This window comes from Polypterus senegalus, chromosome 8, assembly GCF_016835505.1.
Source record: "Polypterus senegalus isolate Bchr_013 chromosome 8, ASM1683550v1, whole genome shotgun sequence".
Taxonomy (NCBI): Eukaryota; Metazoa; Chordata; class Cladistia; order Polypteriformes; family Polypteridae; genus Polypterus; species Polypterus senegalus.
This window is the reverse complement of record NC_053161.1, coordinates 105,354,670-105,374,799: the sequence shown is the minus strand read 5'-3', so window position 1 is coordinate 105,374,799 and position 20,130 is coordinate 105,354,670. Positions and strand designations below refer to the sequence as shown.

Sequence of the window (20,130 nt, the reverse complement as noted above, 5' to 3'; positions counted from 1 at the left end):
GTGGAGATTCTCAGGATGGATTGCAGGTGCTCATCAGTGAGGCTGAAAGACCTGAATGCAATGCAGAAGATACAGAAAGCAGAAGAATTAAATAAGAATCTGACACCAGCGGACGTTTTAACCCGTGCACAATCACAAAGTGATTTCAAGTGAAGTTGCTTTTATGGGAGACACAAATGCACCAGTGCAACTTTCCCTGTTGCCAAGTAATGTTAAACCAAGTCGTCACTACGGTGTTCCCAAATCGCACTTTGCTGATACACCGAGCGCACTGAGTTTGCACGGCGCTTTGGTGACTTTGAAGAACAAAAAAAGCCTGCCTACATGCGGCTCGAACCTTGTGCATGTTTGGTAGCACATATCTGTGTGAGAAGCTCTTCTCAGTGATAAAGACTAACAAAACAGCACACAGGAGTCGCCTCACTGATGAGCACCTGCAATCCATCCTGAGAATCTCCACAACACAGAACCTCACACCAAACATAAACGAACCTGTTGCCAAAAATAGATGCCAGGCGTCCAGCTCTAAAATGACATATGAGCAAAGACAACTTAATGATTTGATTTGTTATTGCTGAAAGGAACACATTTTATTTATATTTCCAGGTTTTGTTATGCAGCATGTTCATATTTGAATTTGTATAATTTTGAAAGGATATATTTTTATGGAGAGCAAAATCTTTTGGGATATTTAAAATCTAAGTTTATTTTTTATATAAATTTACATAAGAGTAAAGAAATTTGAATGTTTGTTCTTTTAAGTTATTTAAGGTTTGAGTTGATTTATTCACGAATAATATTCCTGTCTGTTTTTACCATTCCTACCAAAGATATTTCTGTCGACTAAATAAAAATTCCTTCTATTTAAAATTTAAATAGAACTTGAACAAATATGATAGTTCATAATATCCACGCAGACTTGCACGTAAGAGCGGGAGTTTTAACAAGCAGCGTATTGCACTGATACGAAATAGCTGTGTGTGTATATATGTAGATATGTATGTATATGTATATATATGTTTATATATGTGTATGTGTATATATGTGTATATGTATAGATATGTATATATATATGTTTATGTGTGTGTGTAAATATAAATATATATATATATATATATATGACAGCAACACTCATCACTAACAACAGTGACAAAACAATTACATTGACAATCATGTTACGTTATTTTCAAAATGTTTCCTTTTCTTTTTCATTGCTTCTTCAACACACTACTTCTCCGCTGCGAAGCGCGGGTATTTTGCTATTTTTGCTAATATATATATATATATAGTATAACACATCTAAAGATAGTGAGCAAAACCTAAAAGCACAAATTCCAGGCTGAACAAAGTACAAATGGCCATACAGAAGAAAGATGTGGGTAGTTCTTTGTGTTTTTTTTTTATCTCCGATTTTCACCATATTAGCACTAAATTGTTGAGTGATACAATACAAGTTTAGACTGAAACCATAATGATTACAGTAAGAGACGCTTTTACACCACTGTCATATACATATACACATTGCAGAACATATAGTATTAGTAGCTAGAAATCCACAAAGGAAGAAAATGAGTCACATACCATAAAATGCTTTTTATTACAAAGTTTTCAACAACCTACCAGGTGTTATAATCAGAGGAAAATGATTGAACATACAGGAATGAAAGTCAATCTATAACAATGGGGGGGGCGGTAATAAGGTGGGGTTCAGAGGGTTTTGGTCATAATGTTTTCATTATTTGAGTGTTCTTCTTTTTAAGCATGTATATGTTGGGTTCAAGTCCAGGTGTCTGTTAATGGTGTTTTCATTTGATAGCCACAATTCAGCCAGTTCTCTGGCACTCTTGGTATTAGCTCTGAATTTTATTTGCACATTGTTCCAGTTAAATGTGTGTCCAATAGAATTAGAATGTGCATATATCATAGACTGTAGGTCCTGCCTTATGATGGCACTGTGATATTCCTGCATACAAGTTTTTTCAAAGAAGTATCTGGTGTGCTATTTGATCGTATTCTTGACATGGTAAATTTATCATTAGATACGGGGATCTTCCCAGACTGTCTTAAGACTGCTGTAGTTAAACCCCTCCTCAAGAAAAATAATCTTGACTCCTCTGCTTTTGAAAATTTTAAACCTATTTCTAACCTGCCTTTCTTAAGTAAAATCCAAGAAAAGGTAGGCCTTATTCCCAATTTGGTATTCAAGATGAATACATTTTTGCATCTTTACTCCTCCATGCAAGGACCTTTGGGCTTTCCCTGCTTTGCTCTAGTCTGAACATAGCAAAAGAAATTCCATTTTCAAACAGGAGGTAGTTTTTTTTTTTTTTTGGTCCAGGAATTGGAGAGAGAGAGAGCGAGCGAGCAAGGGAGAGCGTGAGTGCAGTAGTGAGTGGTAGAGTGGTTTCTACAAAGTAGTACCTAACTTGTCATGTTATAAAGTGCTCTATGACCACTGAGAAAGATTGTTGCTTCAGTTCAAAGAAAACATGTAAAGCATTTAATAACCAGTCTGTTTTTTTGTGTTTTTTTAATGGGACAACAACATCTTCATAATACATTTTCATTATTTTCATCTCTGTTCATTAAAATTTCTAATTAAAATGGACTGTACTCTCCTCACTGTATTTTATTTTAATATATTTTTATTATTGAAGGAATTACATATTTTGATATATTCAATCGTGGCTTTCTGCTTTACTATGGATAAGGTGGCTCACCTACAGTGGTGTGAAAAACTATTTGCCCCCTTCCTGATTTCTTATTCTTTTGCATGTTTGTCACACAAAATGTTTCTGATCATCAAACACATTTAACCATTAGTCAAATATAACACAAGTAAACACAAAATGCAGTTTTAAATTATTTTTTATTATTTAGGGAGAAAAAATCCAAACCTACATGGCCCTGTGTGAAAAAGGAATTGCCCCCGAACCTAATAACTGGTTGGGCCACCCTTAGCAGCAATAACTGCAAACAAGCGTTTGCGATAACTTGCAATGAGTCTTTTACAGCGTTCTGGAGGAATTTTGGCCCACTCATCTTTGCAGAATTGTTGTAATTCAGCTTTATTTGAGGGTTTTCTAGCATGAACCGCCTTTTTAAGGTCATGCCATAGCATCTCAATTGGATTCAGGTCAGGACTTTGACTAGGCCACTTCAAAGTTTTCATTTTGTTTTTCTTCAGCCATTCAGAGGTGCATTTGCTGGTGTGTTTTCGGTCATTGTCCTGTTGCAGCACCCAAGATCGCTTCAGCTTGAGTTGACGAACAGATGGCCGGACATTCTCCTTCAGGATTTTTTGGTAGACAGTAGAATTCATGGTTCCATCTATCACAGCAAGCCTTCCAGGTCCTGAAGCAGCAAAACAACCCCAGACCATCACACTACCAGCACCATATTTTACTGTTGGTATGATGTTCTTTTTCTGAAATGCTGTGTTCCTTTTACGGCAGATGTAACGGGACATTTGCCTTCCAAAAAAGTTCAACTTTTGTCTCATCGGTCCACAAGGTATTTTCCCAAAAGTCTTGGCAATCATTGAGATGTTTCTTAGCAAAATTGAGACGAGCCCTAATGTTCTTTTTGCTTAACAGTGGTTTGCGTCTTGGAAATCTGCCATGCAGGCCGTTTTGCCCAGTCTCTTTCTTATGGTGGAGTCGTGAACACTGACCTTAATTGAGGCAAGTGAGGCCTGCAGTTCTTTAGACGTTGTCCTGGGGTCTTTGTGACCTCTCAGATGAGTCGTCTCTGCGCTCTTGGGGTAATTTTGGTCGGCCGGCCACTCCTGGGAAGGTTCACCACTGTTCCATGTTTTTGCCATTTGTGGATAATGGCTCTCACTGTGGTTCGCTGGAGTCCCAAAACTTTAGAAATGGCTTTATAACCTTTACCAGACTGATAGATCTCAATTACTTCTGTTCTCATTTGCTCCTGAGTTTCTTTGGATCTTGGCATGATGTCTAGCTTTTCAGGTGCTTTTGGTCTACTTCTCTGTGTCAGGCAGCTCCAATTTAAGTGATTTCTTGATTGAAACAGGTGTGGCAGTAATCAGGCCTGGGGGTGGCTACGGAAATTGAACTCGGGTGTTATACACCACAGTTAGGTTTATTTTTTAACTAGGGGGCAATTACTTTTTCACACAGGGCCATGTAGGTTTGGATTTTTTTTCCTAAATAATAAAACCATCATTTAAAAACTGCATTTTGTGTTTACTTGTGTTATATTTGACTAATGGTTAAATGTGTTTGATGATCAGAAACATTTTGTGTGACAAACATGCAAAAGAATAAGAAATCAGGAAGGGGGCAAATAGTTTTTCACATCACTGTATATAGACACTGTTTTGTGTTTCAGTATTTTACTTTTCCCTATTTGCTTTGTATAACATATCCACCATTTTATTCAAAACTAGCAAAATACCCGCGCTTCGCAGCGGTGAAATACCCGTGGATTAAATAAAACCTACACAATAACTATAAAAATCGTAATAAATGAACAATGAAACAGCGGAGAACCCGTGAATTAAATAAAAAGGTTGCTTCGTTGTTGAAGCAAGGAAAAAGGACTTTCTTATATGTCGTTCGTTTTTAAAACAGTGCAGAAGCTGTGAGAAAGCTGCTTCCTTGGCGAAGCTCGTAAACGAAAGAAGACACCGCAGTGAACACAGAAGAGAACCCGTGGATTAAATAAAACCTACACAATAACTATAAAAATCGTAATAAATGAACAATGAAACAGCGGAGAACCCGTGGATTAAATAAAAAGGCTGCTTCGTTGGCGAAGCAAGGAAAAAGTTCTTTCTTATATATCGTTCATTTATAAAACAGTGCAGAAGCTGTGAGAAAGCTGCTTCCTTCGCAAAGTAAGGAAACGACTGAAGAGACCGCGGGGCGCGTAAGTGTTACGCAAGGCAGCTGAAGCGCTGCATTATGGGATCTGTAGTTTATTGTGTTACCAGCGCTTCATATCCCGGGCCATTAATAACAATAATACAGTATATAAAATGATCTCGCGGGCCGGATATAATTACACGCCGGGCCGGATGTGGCCTGCGGGCCTTGAGTTTGACACATATGGACTAAATAGAACTTGAAAAGATATATTTTTTCGTACATCGAGCCCGCGTGCTATTATGGTTTTGCCTGCATGCCTCAATAAGTCATCCTCCCCTCGCTCTTACATTTTTACCGTTCATCTAATGAATACACTGAGTATGGCTTTACCAAAACAATCATTGAAGGCGAATAAAGTATCCATTATTCGAGTATGTAGATCGAGGTATATATATACATATATATATACCCGCGTATTGCAGCGGAGACGTAGTGTGTTAAAGAAGCTATGAAAAAGAAAAGGGAACATTTTAAAAATAATGTAACATGACTGTCAATATACAGTAATTGTTTTGTGAGTTTTACTGAGTGTTGCTGTCATCAAGGATTTGATTATCATTATTTCTTTTAATCAGGTTCATATTTGTAGGATGTGTTGTGTTCAAGTTACATTCCGTGTTTGTCAATCGTTGTAAAGATGACAGGTTTCATTCATCGATTCATTTCTTACTGCATCAATAAACAGCTCGTCTTCTTCTTTATCTGAGACCCGACACACTGCATGCACGGGTTTTTTTACACTGTCTTCCTTTAGCGGGACATTTACTTTTTCCACCGTGTGCTTTGTTTCCACAGTAGCTGCATTTATGAATATGCTTGTATGTATCAGACGTTTCATATTTTTTTGCTGCCTTTTCAATTCTGTAATTCATTTTTTGTTCAGTGCTCTTTGGAACTGTTGCTTTTTGTCTGTGCACTGCGTCAGTTCACGTGAGCCACTCGGTGTACATGCATCGAAGGTTCCCAGCTGTGCTGGTGCCATGTCGTGCTATGTCCATAGCTGTATCTAATGTTACCGAAGTCCCGGCACTTAAAACTTTCTCTCGCAGTTTCGCGGAGTTTGTGCCAAACACCACCCTGACCATCTCATCTTCCTCTGCATAAGCATAGTCCTTCACCCGTGAATATTTACCTGTGGCAGTTTGCTATTGGATTGCCGCTGACGGACGGCCTTACAGTATATGGGTAGGCACTAAATTACAAACGCCAGTGGCAGCCTGTCTATGAACTTAATTTAAAGTTTAGGTTTACATCGTGCTTTGTTTCTGAAGTAGCAGAACTCATGAATATGGTTGTATATGTCACTCGCTCGCTTCTTATTGTTTCGCTGCCTTTTCAATTATATAATGCATGTTTTCTTCAGCGCTTTTTGGGCCTCTTCCTGGTTTTCTACGTACTGCGTGATTACGTGGAAGGCGTGATGATGTCACACGAAACTCCGCCCCCACGGGTTTAAAGCTCATCTCCATTACAGTAAATGGAGAAAAACAGCTTCCAGTTATGACCATTACGCGTAGAATTTCGAAATGAAACCTGCCCAACTTTTGTAAGGAAGCTGTAAGGAATAACCCTACCAAATTTCAGCCTTCTACCTACACGGGAAGTTGGAGAATTAGTGATGAGTCAGTCAGTCAGTCAGTGAGTGAGTGAGTGAGTCAGTCAGTCAGTGAGGGCTTTGCCGTTTATTAGTATAGATCATTTAGTCATTTAATGAACTTTCTGGCAGTTGTGAAAGGTAACAGACTATATATATTTTTGTGATTGGACTTGACATTGGCTACCTTCTTAACAACTTCTGCCATCCTTAATCAGAATGATACAACAGTAAATTGTAACACTCATGGGTTTATGATTAATCATTTGTGTGCTTCACTCATCTTCTTTTGAAGCGATCAATTTATACATCAGCACTGCAACTGGAAGCACTACACCTTATAATTCCAAAACTAAGCATGACGATAGTTTTAAATGAGATTACCATAACACTGCCACAGACACATAGTTAAAGCATAAACTCTGTAAAATCAAAGGTCTTTGCCACTGAATAAAAAAACACAACAAAAAGACACTTTCGTCACAACATGTGTATAAATAAGCCAATAGTCACTAATTCACGCCATACTGACAGAATTTGGCCAGTTAGCAAACATACAATTATTATTTTGAGTCAAACAAATAACTGAAAAATATATTACTTTTGCTTAGATTATACACTTATCTATATGTGAAGCCAAAAAAACAATTATTGTTATGCTACAAGAAATAAAAAAAAAAAAAAAAGAATTTACTTAACAGGCATCAACTCTTCAGTGTATGATAGCCCTTTATTTTCACCATTCTTTCCTGACACCCTTTAAACAAATACTAATCTCATGTAAATTCTGAAAACTTTCTACCCACTTTATTAACCACTGACTGTTTAATATCGCATTATTCTATTTTTTTGCCTCTCTCTTTTGTTGAAGAATGTTAACTCTGATTGGGATTGATGTGGCATGTGATTAAATGTATTTAAAATACATGAATTAACTATATTTTGTATATTTTTGTATCTATAATATATTATAACATACTGTACTGCCCAAATGAATTTTAATAAAAACATTTAAAGGCAGAAATTTGTGAGAAGAAAAAGTAATTTTGTTGGATTTTCATGGCAAGGTTTAAGATCCACAACTAGTCTATACTAATACAATGTTTGTCTTATCAAAGCAAAACCATTTTTGAATGGAGGTCAGGTGAAGCCAATGGGACTTTAGAATGATTTTTTTTTTATTATTTAAATCAGGCAGTAGGTTAGTGTAAGGTTTATTAAGATGACAAACACTTTTTTTTTATAATTGGCCCTGCATGAAGATATGATGAATATCTGTAAAAGGATATCACAAATGGTCACCTAACTTACTTACTTGACCCATGGTGCCAGATAACAGTTCAACAAATGGAGTACAAAAGACATAGCTGAATTATTCCTAAAATTTATGCACTATTTGTATTTTATACTGGTGACAAGATAAATCTTGAAGAAGAATTATTTGAACAGTCAAGTTTAAAATGTTTAATGCCACCAATTGACAGTGTACAGAATGCTGAAGGTATTTTCTGGTGTTCTCATAGTTCTCAGTCGTCCAAACAAATAAGTTCATCTCACTATAAGTAGACTGAAATTTACTGAACCACTTTCAAATAGTGTTAACTAAAATTAGTCCTTGTTGAGCTATGTTAAACTTACACAAAATCATCTTTGCACCTCTGCTACAGATTTACTGTGGATTCAATGTATGCCAAAGTATGCCATAACAGCAAGTGGTTGTGTATGTCCACAAAATCTGTATGTAGCATAAAACACTACCATGACACTATATATACAACCAACATACTGACTCACCCTTCAAAACACCCCAACAAATATATAGATTTTTGTGCCTCATCCATTATTTTTTTTTCACCATTTCAAACTAGTACTTTGGTCCCTTCACTTCACAAGGTTGTCTGAGTCACACTCTCATTTCTTTTCTATTTTTGTATGGGTTTTTGCTATCAGTTGTCTCAGAATGAGCATTTCACAGGTTGTTACCAAAGGGAATATTTACAATATTTTCATACTATAAAAAGGAAAGCTACCTGTGATGCATCAAAAGTACTATTAATATGCAATGTTCCACATGTCATACTACTGCACAAAATAGTACACCAAATTATTATTGTTATTTCTTATTTGGCTGATGCCTTTGTCCAAGGAAACTTACAGCATTTGAGATATAATTACTGTAGTTACATCTTTTTTATTTTTCCAATAGGAGAGCATGCAGAAGATGTGACTTGCTCTATGCCACAGTGTTTCAGTAGTGGAATTTGAATCCACAACTATAGAGTTTGAAGTCCCAAGCTTTAACCATTACACCGGCAATATCAAGATTGGACAAACTTTGCTAATTTTACCATACAATCATGTGTTGACCCATAATAAACATATCCAGACAAATTGGACTGGACTGCCAATACTGATGCTCTATGTAAGAAAGGTCAGAGCAGACTATACTTTCTGAGAAGGTTGGCATCCTTCAACATCTGCAGTAAGATGCTGCAGATGTTCTACCAGACGGTTGTGGCGAGTGCCCTCTTCTACGCGGTGGTGTGCTGGGGTGGCAGCATAAAGATGAAAGATGCCTCACGCCTGGACAAACTTGTTAAGAAGGCAGGCTCTATTGTAGGAGTAAAGTTGGACAGTTTAACATCTGTGGCAGAGCAACGGGCATTAAGCAAACTCCTGTCAATCATGAATAATCCACTGCATCCACAGAACAGTGTCATTTCCAGGCAGAGGAGTAGCTTCAGTGACAGACTTTTGTCACTGTCTTGCTCCACTGACAGACTGAGGAGATCGTTCCTCCCCCACACTATGCGACTCTTCAATTCCACCCGGGGGAGTAAATGGTAACATCATTTTTTTTTTTTACTATTTAATTTAATATTGTTTCTTTGTATCAGTATACTGCTGCTGGATTATGTGAATTTCCCCTTGGGATTAATAAAGTATCTATCCAATGTCCCAACCCATACTTTAAGAAACACCGCTTTAAAGATATGTTGTCTTATGGACCAATCCATTGAGCATAATCAATATTTTTTGTATTGTGAACTCATTTTAAGTTCTTTGTTACATACATTATTAATGAACTAATGCACCTAAAGCAGCGGGAGATTTTCTACTACAAAGTAATGCCTTATACTTGAAATATAGGTTTTCACAAAGGGTGATACCATCATTAGGTCTACACATGTACCATAAGACAATTAGAATGCTTTAACATTTATGAGGAAAGACAAAACACAAAAACAAACCTGCTGTTTATCCTGCAAAGCATGTTGGGCAGTTTCTAAATGATTCTGTAAGTCAGCTCTTTGTGCAGCTTTAGATGCTTCAGATGACAGGAGCAGTTCAGTCTTAGCCTTCAACTAAAACAAATATTTTGACACATAAATAATTTAGAGTTCACTGAAATTAATACCATCTCAAAAAATGCAACTCATTTATCAAGAACTAATAATATTTACCCATATATTTCAAAATACATAACAAAGTTACACTCCCATTAATGGGAGAGATATTACCTGTGAATCAAGTTGGGTTACTTTCTCTTTGTATTCTGTAAGCTGTCCATTAAGCTCACTGATAGAAGATTCCAATGTAAGACAACGATCCTGAGATGTGCGGAGAAGTGCCTTCTGTTCCTGAACCTGCTCGTGTAGATTTTCCTGAGCTTGTTTGTGGCTCTCCGACTGGTTTTTTAATTTATCTGTTAGTTGGGTGACCTGCAAAAAGATAAATATCGGTAAAACAACTGCTACATTTTATGATGCATAAAAATATAACAAAGCAAAAATACTTCAGAATTGGTCACCTCTTGGAGAAACGTTGGAGCTACTGATTGCTAAATCATCACTAATATCAGTCAGACACTAATTTTGCATTCTAACTGAATCCTTTATTTTAGTTCATGTTACTTGGAGTTAAAAAAACAATAGGTGAGTTTAACTGGTGTTGTCAGACAAGACTAGTTGTGATGTCTTGCAGCATTTCATTTCATGCATCCACTTTCGTCAAGAGATTTTCAAAGTCTTTAATTATAAACTAGGTTCTTAAACAAACACTTCAATTTAATTTTTCCATGTTTAAACAAGTACAGACATATTCAGCAGCATTATGTTTTCAGTTTAGTTTTGTGCTGTATTTTAACAAATACAAGCTATATCTGAAGTTCATAAGAAGCTGCCTTGACAGCAAAAATGCTCAAAGTAGAATTTTCAGTGTCCATTGTTTTCTTGATCAAAAATACACTCACCGGCTAGCTTATTAGGTACACCTGTTTAACTGCTTGTTAACTAACACCAATATCTAGTATCTATATCAGTCGATCACAGCAACTCAATGCATTTAGGCATGTAGACACTGTCAAGACAAATTGAGCATCAGATTGTGGAAGAAAGGCAATTTAATTGACTTTGAATGTGGCATGGTTGTTGATGCCAGACAGACTAATCTGAGTATTTCAGAAACTGTTGATCTACAGGGATTTTCATGATGAACCATCTCTAAGGTTTTGGTCCAATAAAGGGAAAATATCCAGTGAGTGTCAGTTCTCTGGGCGAAAATGCCTTGTTGATGACAGAGATCTGAGGAGAATAGCTAAATCGGATCGAGCTAATGGAAATGCAAAAGTAACTCAAATAACCTGTTGTTGCAACCAAGATATCCAGAAGAGCATATCTGAACACATAACACATTGAAGCAGATGGGCTACAGCAGTAAGAGACCACAATGGGTGCCACTCCCGTCGGGTTCACCAAAATTGGACAAAAGAAGATTGGAAAGACCTTGCCTGTCTGATGAGTCTCGATTTCTGCGGTGACGTTCGGAATTTGGCGTCAAGAACATGAAAGCATGGATATATCCTTCCTTATATCAATGGTTCAGGCTGGTGGTGGTGTAATGGTGTGAAGGATGTTTTCTTGGCATACTATGGTCCCCTTAATATCAATTAAACGCCACAGCCTACCTTAGTATAGTTGATAACCATGCCAATCTCTTTATGACCTCAGTGTACCTATCTTCTAATGGTTGCATCCAGCAGGATATCATGCCATGATCATGCAATCATCTCAAACTGGTTTCTTGAACATTACAATGAAATTACTACACTCAAATGGCCTCCACAATCACCAGATCTCAATCCAATTGACACCTTTGGGAAGTGGTACAACGGGAGATTCACATCATGGATGTGCAGCCAACAAATCTGCAGCAACTGCATGATGCTATCAAGTCAATATGGACCAAAATTCCTGAGGAATGTTTCCAGTACCTTGTTGAACCTATGCCATGAAGAATTATGGCAGTACTGAAGGCAAAATGGGGTCCAACCCAGTAATAGCATGGTGTACCTAATAAAGTAGCTGGTGAGTGTAGATTCCTTATCACGGCTTAGATTTGCCCAAGAAACTACGTGATTTCATGAACAGACTTCAAGGATAACATAGATGATGTAACACTAACAGCTTCATACATGCTCAACCTCAGCTTAAATTGTTAAAGTGGTGGTTACAATATGAAATTTGAACTTTCCAAATGTATATGGAAAAATGTTGACTAAAGCAAAATGAAGCTGATCGCTTTCTGTAAAATTTGTTACAGTGTGTCGCTAAGTAGGCATGTAATATGGCTCAATAAATGCTGGAATATTTCTGATTTTTTCTACATCATATAGTAAAATGTCAGACATTAAAGGTTTTTATCACACTGATCTTAATATAGATTTAAACAGAATAAGGCAGATACTGTAATCATTCCAAATAACTTAGGAATGTGTCACATATACACTGTAAATTCTTTACAGAATATAAAAGAAAACATAATCACTGTGCATTTCTTTTTAAAAAGATTTTTTTTACAGGTTTACAAGAGTACTGCAATAATCCAGCCACAGGGGATGCACAAACCAGTGTGTTTCTTCATTCCGGTCCCAAGCCAAAATAAATGGGGAGGGTTAAATCAGGAAGGGTATCCACAGTGCGGACAATAATACAGATTTCCATTACAGATCGGTCGAGGCCCAGTTTATAACGGCCACCACCAGTACTGTTAGCCAAAAACGTACTGGTGGAAATTGGGCTACTGTTAGCCAAAGAAGGAGAAGAAGAGGGGGGAGAAGTAACCAGAGGCAGGAGGAGAGGTACAAGGTAAAGAGTGGAACTGAGGGTAGAAACTTTGAATGTTGGCAGTATGACTGGTAAGGGGAGAGTGTTAGCTCATGGGACGAACAGAAGAGAGGGTTGATATATTGTGTGTGCACAAGACTAAATGGAAGGAGAGTAAAGCCAGGTGAATTGCAGGTGGATTCAAATTGTTCTATTATGTGTGAATGGAAGGAGTAATGGGGTAGGGGTTATTACTGAAGGAAAAGTATGTCAAGAGTGTTTTGGAGGTGAAAAAGAGAGTAAGACAGAGTGATAATTATGAAGCTGGAAATTGAAAGTGTGATGATGAATGTTGCTAGTGTATGTGCCTCACAAGATGGATGTGCGATGAATGAGAAAGATGATTTCTGGAGTGAGTTGGATGAAGTAATGAACAGTGTGCTCAAGGGACAGAAAGTGATGATTGGAGCAGATTTTAATGGAAATGTTGGTGAAGGGAACAGAGGGAATGAGGAGGTGATGGGTAAGTATGGTATCAAGAAGAGGAATTAAGAAGGTCAGATGATACTGGATTTTGCAAAAAAGATGAACATGGCTGTGGTGAATGCATATTTTAAGAAGAGGGAGGAACATAGAGTGACGTACAAGAGTGGAGGAAGATGCACACAGGTAGATATCCTATGCAGGAGGGGCAATCTGAAGGAGACTGAAGACTGGGAAAAGTGTAGTTAGGCAGCATGGGATGGTGGCCTGTAGGATGACGTTGGATATCAAGAAGAGGAAGAGAGTGAGGGTAGAGCCAAGGATCAAATGGTGGAAGCTGAAAAAGGAAGGCTGCAAGGTTGAGCTCAATAAGGAGGTAAAACAAGCACTGGGTGGCAGTGAAGAGTTGCCAGACAGCTGGGCAACTACAGAAGAGCAGAAGTAGTAAGGGTGGCTGCAAAAAGCGTGCATGACATGACATATGGACAGAGGAAGGAGGAAAAGGAAACCTGGAGGTGGAATGCAGAAGTACAGGAGAATATACAGATGAACAGGTTGGCAAAGAAGTGGGATAGTTGGAGAGATGCAGAAAGTAGACAACAGTACAAGGAGATAAGGTGTAAGGTATAAGGTGAAGAGAGAGTGGCGAAGGCTAAAGAAAAGGTGTATGATGAGTTGTATGAGAGCTTGGACACTAAGTAGGGAGCAAAGGACCTGTACCTGTTGGCTGGACAGAGGGACCAAGCTGTGAAAGATGTGCAGCAGGTTAGGGTCATAAAGGATAAAGATGGAAACGTACTCACAACCAATGGAGAATATGTTGAGCAGATGGAAAGAGAACTTTGAGGGACGGATGAATAAAGAGAATGAGAGAGTGAGAGAGAGAGAGAAGGTTGGATGATATGGCAATAGTGAATAAGGAGGTGCAACAGATTAGCAAGGAGGAAGTAAGGACAGCTATGAAGAGGATGAAGAACAGAAAGGCTCTTTGTCCAGATGATATACCTGTGGAAGACATGGAGATGTTTAGGAGAGATGGCAGTGGAGTTTTTACCAGATTGTTTAATGGACTCTTAGAAAGTGAGAGGACACCTGAAGAGTGGAGAAGATGTGTACTGGTACCGATTTTTAAGAATAAGGTGGATGTACACAGCTATAGTAATTACTGGGTGATAAAATTGATGAGCCACAGCATGAAGTTATGGGAAAGAGTAGTGGAAGCTAGGTTATGAAGGGAGGTAATAATTAGTGAGCAGGAGTATTTTTTCATGCCACTAAAGAGCATCACAGGGGCAATGTTTGTTCTAAGGATGTTGATAGAGAAGTATAGAGAAGGCCAGAAGTACTTTGTAGTTGCATTGCGTCCTTGTGGACCTGGAGAAAGCATATGACAGGGTGCCTCGAGAGGAGCGGTGGTAGTGTATGAGGAAATCGGGAGTGACAGAGAAGTATGTAAGAGTTGTACAAGATGTGTAACAGTGGTGAGGTCTGCGGTAGAAGTGACAGACGCAACGTGGAGGTGGGATTACATCAGGGATCAGCTCTGAGCCCTTTCTTATTTCCCCGTGGACTATGATATTTGATGATGACATGACTGTGACGATTGCCTTAGCAATCTGGTATGGAATTAAACATCATTGCTATGGGTTAGTGTGTGTGCTTGAGTTTGCTCTTTGTGGTGCTATTGTCCTGGTCAGGGTTGATTTCTACCATTCAACTAATGTTGCTGGAACAGGTTGCAATAAATTCAAGGCTCTCAAAAACAGTTCCTTGACTTTGGGAGTACAGTGTGTCAACAGGTTTTTTCAATACAACCAGTTTCTACATTTTAAACCAGTTATTGATTTTAATAGATTATAATTTATAGTTTATGTGCACCCTAATGTAATTTCAAAATGCAAATTCTGATTGCTAGTTTCAAGTAATTGCAACTTTCAAGTATATCAACCAGCACATATGACTGCAGCTTGAAAGGTTTTTCCAAAATATAAATAGAAAAGGGCCCAAAACAATGCCTTGGGTAATGCCATTGGTGAATGGGGTGGGCTACAATCTAAACTCCCAAGCTTAACAAACAGTGTGTGACCAGAAGGATATGAAGCAAACCAAGTATGGGAAATAACACTGATTTCAATAGAGGCTAATCTTTCTAAGAAAATGCTCTGAGAGACTGTATCAAGTGCCAACACACAGGTCAAGCAACATGAGAATGGTCAACAACCCAGTGTAATTAATCATTGAGTAAGAATGTTTTGGCTTTCAAGTGGGCGGTGGATGCGCTCTGCTAGTATTTGTGGGATAGGCGGTTTACCCCGGTGATAGATCATCATCCCCCACTCTAGTGGCTCTACAGGTAAAAGGATATGAATTCCGGGCTCACTATGTGGCTTATTACCTTGCAGCCATTTGATTTTGGCATTTCTAATGTAATTTGGCAAATTTTGTTGTGTCTAATGTCACTTGCATAACTAGAGCCAAAAGTAACCATAAATTGTTTTTATTTTAATGTAATTCTAAATATGATATGATTTATTTTATTTGGTAAAAAATGTAAAAAAACAAGCAGTGGCTACATTATATGTCCCTGCTAACTGGTAGGTAGATAAACAAAAGCAGTATGACCTCAGAATTTAATTGGATAATTAAATTCAAGCAAGAGTCAAAATAAATTATACAATAAACTCTAAACCTGCAACAACTGCAATAGCTTTATTAAATAAACAGAAAAATATTTATTACTAGTAATGTAATATTATAAGTTAGTGTAGTGGCTTTGGACTTCAGACTCTGAGGTTATGGGTTCAAATCCCACCACTGACCGCTGTGAGACCATAAGTAAGTAATTTCACCTGCCTATGCTCCAGGTAAAAAAACAAAATAAATGTAACCAATTCTATTATAAATGTTGTAAGTCGCCTTGGATAAAGGCATTACCCAAATAAGCAAATTTAAATATAAAGTGACATGTTCAATTAAAATGCAAAAATTGGCCTCTAAATAAAATCAACAAGAATAAAAACCATCAGCTACTGAAGTCTTCCAAATACGATGCCCGACATCCCTGCTGTAATAGGAAAAGAAAATTGAGAAAATGGTTTGACTCATGGGAAAATTTTTCTATTGTCTAGTTGACAACTGCATGAATTAATATCTAATCTAATTATACAGAACTCAACGTTTTCTATAAGAAAGATGCAATATCAAATAAATGTTCACTGATTACTAAATAAAAGAATGTACAATTGCACAATTCAACTACCAAGAACACGTGCTATCTTTATTTGCAAAGAGAAAGTAATTTTAGGATCTCAGCTGTTAAACTTGACTTTGTTGTTCATTTTTAGTCTATGTGAGGGTCCTGTTTAGAAAATATTGGCACCAAAGAATTCTAGAACAGAATTGTAAAACCATGTATGATGTTCAGAGCAATTCCAGTAAATATTTAACTTTCATTTTATAGTCAAGTACAAACCTCAATTTACAATACATGTTGGGTATCCTTATTCCAAAATATCTGGAACAGACATTTATGGATTTTGAAATATTTGCATATACACAATTAGATATCTTGGGGACAGACGTGATCAAGTAGGGAAATGCAAGCAAACCATCTAAAGGATGATTTATATGTATAATTCATGTCACAGAGCCATTATTATAATATACACTAATGTGATAAATACAGGTGCTGGTCATAAAATTAGAATTAGAATATCATGACAAAGTTGATTTATTTCAGTAATTCCATTCAAAAAGTGGAACTTGTATATTAGATTCATCAATTACACACAGACGGATGTATTTCAAATGTTTATTTCTTTTAATTTTGATGATTATAACCGACAACTAATGAAAGTCCCAAATTCAGTATCTCGGAAAATTAGAATATCAATTAAGACCAATGCAATAAAAGGATATTTAGAAATGTTGGCCAACTAAAAGGTATGAACATGAAAAGTATTTGCATGTACAGCACTCAATATTTAGCAGGGGATCCTTTGGCCTGGATTACTGCAGCAATGCAGCGTGGCATGGAGTCGATCAGTCTGTGGCACTGCTCAGGTGTTATGAGAGCCCACGTTGCTCTGATAGTGGCCTTCAGCTCTTCTGAATTGTTGGGTCTGGCATATTGCATCTTCCTCTTCACAATACCCCATAGATCTGCTATGGGGTTAAGGTCAGACGAGTTTGCTGGCCAATCAAGAACAGGGATACCATGGTCCTTAAACCAGGTACTGGTAGCTTTGGCACTGTGTGCAGGTGCCAGGTCCTGTTGGAAAATGAAATCTGCATCTCCATAAAGTTCGTCAGCAGCAGGAAGCATGAAGTGCTCTAAAACTTCGTGGTAGACGGCTGTGTTGACTTTGGACCTCAGAAAACACAATGGACCAACACCAGTAGATAACATGGCACCCCAAACCATCACTGACTGTGGAAACTTTACACTGGACCTCAAGCAACGTGGATTCTGTGCCTCTCCTCTCTTCCTCCAGACTCTGGAACCTTGATTTCCAAAGGAAATGCAAAATTTACTTTCATCAGAGAACATAACTTTGGACCACTCAGCAGCAACAAGTCCTTTTTGTCTTTAGCCCAGATGAGACGCTTCTGATGCTGTCTCTTGTTCAAGAGTGGCTTGACACAAGGAATGCGACAGCTGAAACCCATGTCTTGCATACGTCTGTGCGTGGTGGTTCTTGAAGTACTGATTCCAGCTGCAGTCCGCTCTTTGTGAATCTCCCTCACAGTTTTGAATGGGTTTTGTTTCACAATCCTCTCCAGGGTGCGGTTATCCGCTATTGATTGTACACTTTTTTCTACCACATCTTGTCCTTCCCGTTGCCTCTCTATTAATGTGCTTGGACACAGAGCTCTGTAAACAGCCAGCCTCTTTAGCAATGACCTTTTGTGTCTTGCCCTCCTTGTGCAAGGTGTCAATGGGTCGTCTTTTGGACAAGTGTCAAGTCAGCAGTCTTCCCCATGATTGTGTAGCCTACAGAACTAGACTGAGAGACCATTTAAAGGCTTTTGCAGGTGTTTTGAGTTAATTAGCTGATTAGAGTGTGGCACCAGGTGTCTTCAATATTGAACCTTTTCACAATATTCTAATTTTCCGAGATACTGAATTTGGGACTTTCAGTAGTTGTTAGTTATAATCATCAAAATTAAAAGAAATAAACATTTGAAATACATCAGTCTGTGTGTAATGAATGCATCTAATATACAAGTTTCCCTTTTTGAATGTAATTACTGAAATAAATCAACTTTGTCATGATATTCTAATTTTATGACCAGCACCTGTATACTAACAATGAAAAGTGATGAATATGATGTACAGATTATATTTTAGTTCTCTTTTAAGAGGGCCAATGCTGTGTATTTGCACTGAAGAATTTTTTTTGTTTTTTCATCAATGTACAGTGGTGTGAAAAACTATTTGCCCCCTTCCTGATTTCTTATTCTTTTGCATGTTTGTCACACAAAATGTTTCTGATCATCAAACACATTTAACCATTAGTCAAATATAACAGAAGTAAACACAAAATGCAGTTTTTAAATGATGGATTTTATTATTTAGAGAGAAAAAAAATCCAAACCTACATGGCCCTGTGTGAAAAAGTAATTGCCCCCTAGTTAAAAAATAAACCTAACTGTGGTGTATCACACCCGAGTTCAATTTACGTAGCCACCCCCAGGCCTGATTACTGCCACACGTTTCAATCAAGAAATCACTTAAATAGGAGCTGCCTGACACAGAGATGTAGACCAAAAGCACCTCAAAAGCTAGACATCATGCCAAGATCCAAAGAAACTCAGGAACAAATGAGAACAGAAGTAATTGAGATCTATCAGTCTGGTAAAGGTTATAAAGCCATTTCTAAAGTTTTGGGACTCCAGCGAACCACAGTGAGAGCCATTATCCACAAATGGCAAAAACATGGAACAGTGGTGAACCTTCCCAGGAGTGGCCAGCCGACCAAAATTACCCCAAGAGCGCAGAGACGACTCATCTGAGAAGTCACAAAAGACCCCAGGACAATGTCTAAGGGGTCATTTATACTTCACGCCCAGAACGTGTACGTGCCCGCATCATGGCTGCCACGTGTTCCCAGCATTCATTTCACGCGTCCTCAGAAATTAACGCGACGCGTGCGCGAGTTGCAGTACCAGCAAAAAGTCGGGGGACGCAGTGTGCTAAAAGAAGGAACGTGACGTCAGAGTCTCTGTTTACTATCTACATGTGACAGCAAGCCTCTAAGGAGATCTTTCGGGGATCGATGTGCGCACTTTGCTGTTTGATGAATGGCTCAAATACAGCGCTATACATTATAGACGGCACAAAAGATGGTATGTGAGACTTTTAAAATGTATCGTGTCATTTATATGTCTTTTTTATTTTTGTAACAACAGCAACATAATGTATAGCGTTATATTTGAGCCACTAAGAAAAAAATAAAGGACATGGTGAAAACGTGTATTTTGTGATTAGAGTGGAAATTTCGGCTTTAATCTCGAAATGTCCACTTTAACCTCGTAGTTTACTTTATCATTAAAGCAGACGGTCGTAAACGTCATCCCAGTTTTTAATCGCTACGAGCTTCTTGGACCTGACAGCAGATAAAGTAAAACAATAAAAAATAAATGGCACAAAAGATGGTATGTGAGACTTTTAAAATGTATCGTGTCATTACGATCGGGAATATGCAACGCTTGAATATAAAAGCACCACGAATGCATCTGTATGTCGGCATTTTGTTCCAACAGCGGAAAGCAGCAATAGATCGCCAAACAGAACAAATTAAATGTATGATATTCCAACTCTCTGCACATTTAGAATCTAGATTTATACTTGATATAACTTTCATGATGAAATGCATTATAATGTGTATGTTTCATTTTACATATAATTTCGTTTAAATAATGAAACTGTAACTTGCTTTATTTTTTCTTCACTTATAGTCTAGAATAAAAGTGCACTTGTTTTTTATTCTTGTACACCAACATATGTTCCTGTGTTTGAGCGACACGGGCATGCTCAAAAAAATAGATGTGT

General features: G+C 37.8%; 1 protein-coding gene across 4 annotated transcripts in view; it reads right to left on the bottom strand.

The window, feature by feature from the left end:
* eea1 (early endosome antigen 1) overlaps positions 1-20,130 on the bottom strand; it is a 164,269-nt gene that overhangs the window by 34,978 nt on the left and 109,161 nt on the right. For all 4 annotated transcript variants that reach the window (XM_039761542.1, XM_039761543.1, XM_039761545.1 and 1 more), the window contains 2 exons: positions 10,011-10,211; positions 9,741-9,854 (listed from right to left, as the gene is read on the bottom strand). In XM_039761542.1, coding sequence (XP_039617476.1) covers positions 9,741-9,854; positions 10,011-10,211 — 315 coding nt within the window. The remainder of the gene's footprint in view (positions 1-9,740; positions 9,855-10,010; positions 10,212-20,130) is intronic.